General features: G+C 34.3%; 2 protein-coding genes across 2 annotated transcripts; one reads left to right on the top strand and one right to left on the bottom strand.

The window, feature by feature from the left end:
* The first annotated feature begins 3067 nt into the window (after positions 1–3067).
* Positions 3068–4366, top strand: LOC105203221 (28S ribosomal protein S7, mitochondrial). The gene is made up of 5 exons (XM_011171995.3): positions 3068–3261; positions 3388–3567; positions 3646–3880; positions 3941–4078; positions 4235–4366. The coding sequence occupies exons 1-5, from the start codon at positions 3197–3199 to the stop codon at positions 4313–4315; spliced, it is 699 nt and encodes a 232-aa protein (XP_011170297.1). The 5' UTR covers positions 3068–3196; the 3' UTR covers positions 4316–4366.
* Positions 4075–5266, bottom strand: LOC105203222 (transmembrane protein 186). The gene is made up of 2 exons (XM_011171997.3): positions 4800–5266; positions 4075–4708 (listed from the first exon to the last, which is right to left on the bottom strand). The coding sequence occupies exons 1-2, from the start codon at positions 5110–5112 to the stop codon at positions 4404–4406; spliced, it is 618 nt and encodes a 205-aa protein (XP_011170299.1). The 5' UTR covers positions 5113–5266; the 3' UTR covers positions 4075–4403.
* Between the last annotated feature and the right edge of the window lie 309 nt (positions 5267–5575).

Genomic DNA, 5575 nt, shown 5'->3' on the forward strand with positions numbered 1-5575 from the left:
ATCGCGCGTATTGTCATTTGTAAATCATGCGTATGCATGTATATGCCATTGTAACATAATAAAAAAAGAGTGGGCGCTTTCTAGTCTCTCTACGTCCCTGCGCAGAAATCGTCCGAAATCCTCTTTCTGAATTTTACGGCCTAAACGTAGCACGGAAAACGTGACTGGTTGAGAGGGGAGTGAAGAGGAGGGTATCCATAGAGATAACATCGCCGCTTGCTCCATGTCTATCACCGCGATGCTTTCTCTCTCTAACTGAAGGCCTAAACAATTAAAGGACAATCACGTTAAAAGAGAAAGAGAGAAAGAGTGAGAGAGAGAGAGAGAGTTGCGTCAAGATTTAAAAAAATTAAAAAAGCTAATTTTTTCAAACGCATAATTTGAAGACATTTAAATAATAAAGAATTATGTAAAAATAAAAAGATGGTATATTTATTCGTGGAAAGACATTTATTTCTTCTTCATCATATGATGCGATGTTAATTACAATTATTTTTTAAGTACTGCGTAAAATGAATGTTTCTTTATTAAAGAACCAAATTCTCTCTGTTACTATTAAACATCTTTTTTAAGTAAAAATATGATTGTGCAAAATATGGGCATAAACGTATTGATATGTATTAAATTAATATCAATGTTAATGTAAATAATTCAGACTATAATAAATAAAAAATTACGCGAAAGTAGACGTAATTAATTATTTGTGCACATTCTTAACCCCTGTTCTGGATGCAATATACGCGATAGGGGAAAGTAGGTAAATTGCACGCACCTAAGGGAAATTTATCGCAGTGAAGTGATTTTTAAAGTTGAAATCGATACGAGTACAGAAATAGAAACTTTAAACATTTTTTTATCATTATGTATTGTCATATTGAACAATTTTTTATTTGGTAATGCTATATTCAGCAAAAAGAAGCAAGTGGTTAAACGAAAAAATTTCTCGGGCCTTGGGTAATTGTACGTGCGGTTGGATAAATGGACGCGGAGGAAAAATGTGGTTATAGCCCATTCTTTTAACTACACTACACTGCACTACACTGTACTAGTAGCACTATAGTTGATCTCACGTGGTCTCACGCCTTTCAAGATGGATGCGTAAAATTGTCGACGGCGAACTTGATTTGATAAAAAAACAATTACTTGATGACTATTTAATTAAATTTAATAAACAATAGCTCAAAGAACGCAGGGAAAAACGTACTTTTGTTAGGTATAACAAAATTAAATGACTAAAGTAAAAATACGGACTTATTGCCTTATTTTCTGAACGCCAAAATCGCAAGAAAAATCATGATTTTACTTTTTCTTATTTTTTCAATTAACTACGTTTTTAAATGATATAACGTATGGTTATATATTTAAAAAATGCCTTCAGCCTACAAATATCGTCGTGATATAATTTCTATTCATCGGGAAGGTGCCAAACCACGAAGCGTACAATTACCCAGTGCGTACAATAACCCTACTTTCCCCTACGCGTCAGATTTTATTTGCAGCAAAATGGATGTCAGCACGGACAGCAACCTACATCCATTTCTCGAGAGATGGATGTGGGTTGTTGTCCGTGCTAACATCCACACTGTTTTTAACGGCGAGTTGCAAAATAGATGTTACACGTAGTTCCTATTCTGACCAGAATAGATGTGCGTCACTAGTGTACGGGAGTTTCGAAGCGTTATAGGAAAAAGGCCGCCGTGGCCGCTCTCAGGTTCCTCTCTGGTATCAGCTAAATCAAAGACATGGCCATTCTCAAGCTTTTTCTTCTCTTCTTTCCGATTTTCTCGTAAAATTTATTTAGGTTTTCCTATTTAAGTTTTTTTTTGCGTACTTTTATTCTTACGAAGGATTGCGATTTTTTCTTTTCTTTTTTTGCAATTATATACAGAATATACAATTTTGCAATCTTTTGGCACAGAAGTATTGGCAAGTCAAATAGTACACTTACCTTGTTTTATTCACTCCCTGCTTAACCGACACTTGATTATCTACAGCGCCGTACAAAGACCTCACTCATTGGCTATGCCACCGACGAGAGACTATTAAGAGGATGCTAAAGTACCACGAATTACCGACATTTACAGTGCATTAAATATCTTTGGATTGGCTTTACAGAATCACAAAAACTTTTTTTAGAATTGAAATACGCGTAAAAAGAAAGGGTGCTCAGGTCAATTTTATAAGAAAATCGAACAAAAATTTAATAAATCATTAAAAATTCACTCGTATAGCCGTCACCTGAGGTTAACTTTACCTTAATACAGAAGTTGTGTAGCTCGTGCGTACAAAATGATAGTAGAGCACCCTTCAGAAAACATGCACGAATAACACTGACCTTGCAAAATTACGATTGAACGCCTAACAAAAAAGATACGCTAATGTGCTTTTACCACGCACATATTTCGCTCAGCGAAGCTGAACTGTCATAAACAGAGCAATATGGAGCCCAACAGTAGTTGATAGGACTTTACGCAGATGGCGAAATAATCAAAAAACAAAAACAGATCTATGCAATGGACAAAGAGCAATAGCCTGGTCTTGCTCGAAAAATAATCTACAGTGATCTGTAGGACCGACGTCGAGGAAGTTCTTCTGTTACTTTAGCATCCTCTTAAAGACCGTCAACCCTGGGTAAATTTTCGAGGCCGTTACTGTGGCCCCAGGGGCCCGGCGGTAATTGAAGAGCAATGACGTTATCGACTATATGATTGTTAATACAAATATTTGAGTAATACGTTATTAAAATCTTGATTTTTTTTATTATACAAATACTTCATAAGCAAATATGCATACTTATATTTAATAATATCATTGTATATTGCTTTAAAATTGTAATTCTTTTTGAGTTATTATCTCTGTCGATAATCAAACTTGGATGTTAACATCAAAACTGCAATTTTTAATAAAAATTGAGAATTTTTGGGTTACAAATACATAAGCATATATATGAAACTTCAAGATAACAATAAATTATAAAATTAGTACTGTATTGTCAGTTTATCATTAAAAATTTAACAGTCACACAAACTCCCGTAAGGTTAGCGGTCTTTAACAGTCTCTCGTCGGTGGATATGCGTATTCCAATACAGGCTTAGGAATGAGTTCATCAAAGTGTAATAAGTGTCAGTGTAAGTGTAGAGCGTAGTAAATGTGAGGTTGCTGCAAAAATAGTGTCAAAATATTTGAGATTAGAAGAATGGCTAATTTGCGTTTATTTATCTCATCGACTACAAATTTATTAAATAATTATGGATTGGCAAGGTACAACGCTAAAAAAATTTTTAAAGGATTATAATTCTTTATTTTAACGATTTTTTGAAATATTTACATTCTTACAATTATAGTCTTATAATTTTCATGGCTTTATAAAAGTATGGGTGATTTTAGATGCTCCTTAATGAAAAGAGGATACAGCGTATTTCCACCAAGGTATGTTCCGCCAATATATAGAAAAGAAGATCAAGAAACTCTGTTTCAAAGCGATGAAGCAAAAAAGATTATGCATGAGCAAGTGAAGCCAGCATTAGTTACTGACACATGTTCCGAGTTCCGTGATGAAAGAGTGTTGTAAGAAACTGTCAATTTAAATCTTCTCAACGAAGTTTCTTACATAATTCTTATAATTTATCTGTCAATTGTGTTTAGGAAATTCATCAATACTCTTATGAAGAATGGAAATAGGAAATTAGCAACACTATTGGTAACCAAAACTTTTGAATGTGTCAAAAGATTACAATTGGAGCGCTATCACAAGACAACGTCGAGTGAAGCAAAAAGTAATATTGAATTGAATCCGTTTGTAATTTTCCATCAGGCTGTTGATAATTGTACACCAATTTTACAATTGAGAGGTTGCCGAAGAGGAGGAATCACATATCAGGTATATTATTAGATATATTAATTTATATAAGTACAAATAAAATAAAATCAATCTTTTTAGGTTCCTGTTCCAATTACACCTATAATGGCACAGCACAAGGCCATGTTATGGTTAATCCAAGCTGCAAACGGAAAAGACAGACTTGTGAGAATTTATGATGCATTAGCCAAGGAATTAATAGCAGCTTCTCAGAATCAGGTTTATAATTTGCATATATTTTGCAATAAAAATGTATAATTATTACTATATCACAATATACAAACTGTTTAAAAGCTTGCAATTCAAAATATACAAGAAAGTTCTTGCAATTTGGAAATTTTTAGCAATGCGTTACAATGATATTTAATGTTTCAGGGTCATGCAGTGAAGACAAAGCTAGAGTTACACAAAAAATGCCAAGATAATCGGGCTTATGCACACTTCAGATGGTTATAAGTAAGATAGGTTCTATAAATAATGTATAAATAAACTTTTGAAACTTAATAACTTTTTATGGAAATACTTTATAAGTTTTATAAAATCATTAAGGCGTTCCTAGAATGCATTTAAAATTTTCAACATCGGTTATTCGTCCCAACTTTAAATTTATCTTTAAATACCCCTCTCGTGAGGAGAGCATTATTTTTCTGTATAGAGCATCAGTGATACTGATCGGATTGTCTGACATAGGAATAATCTCGTTGATAGAAGTCTGCAAATCTATCCTTTTTCCCCAATAGTCAATATAAGATAGAATCACTTTTCCTTCATCCAATTTTAAGTATATATATCCTACAAGGTTGTTACAGAAAATTCCAAGAGAATGCATCCACATTGTTGTAAAAACTCCTGTGGGTGAAAGAAGAAAAGTTTGTTTATTCATACAAATTGTAATCATTTAAGAAAAGTCTAAAATAAGTTTGTGTTATAGAAATTTTACCAGTTGTTATCGACACAACAGTTATGTCGATGGGCAAAATACTGGCCAGGTGAAGTCCAAAGATCACAGGAGTGGCTATTGCGGCGAACATAGTAAATCGGCGTTTCACACCATTTATACCAGACACATGTTTGACAAAAGGAAATACGTAGATCACTTTATAATCGGGAAATTTCATAGAGACAGGTTCTGCCTCTCGTTCTTTCTCATCCCTATTCGCAACATGACCTAATCTTCTGACGTTCAATCTAACGCCGCTCGAAATTCGGTATAACGATCGTTCGCAAAATTTCAACAAGAGTCGGGGATACATTGGAAGCTCCTATCATAGTAAACTATGCGAATAAAAATTTGCGAAAGTTGCAATATAGCAATCACCAGAGAGAAACCTAAGAGCGGCCATCACAGGCATGTCGGTCTTTTCTGTGGAACCATCGAAGACGTCGAAACCTGTACACTACCGCCAGTGTACATACATTTTCAAAATTCGTACTATTTAGCACATCCATTTTATGACACTGCCGATAAAATCGGAGAGTCAAGAAAAATGGATATAATTCAAGTTTATGATAAATCCAGACAGTGAAAGTATGATAATTTTCTCGATCGTGGATTTTTCTCTGGTCACAGCTAAATCGCAGTTGTGGCTGTTTTCAGGCTTCTCTTTGATGAACATTGTTGAACATCCACATTCTCTAGCTCTCGGATTTCTACCGAAAGGTAAGGAGAGGGAAAGAAAGAGTGAGCGAGAGCGGCATACGTGATTATCGCGCGTG

Source organism: Solenopsis invicta, chromosome 6 (assembly GCF_016802725.1).
Source record: "Solenopsis invicta isolate M01_SB chromosome 6, UNIL_Sinv_3.0, whole genome shotgun sequence".
Lineage (NCBI taxonomy): Eukaryota > Metazoa > Arthropoda > Insecta > Hymenoptera > Formicidae > Solenopsis > Solenopsis invicta.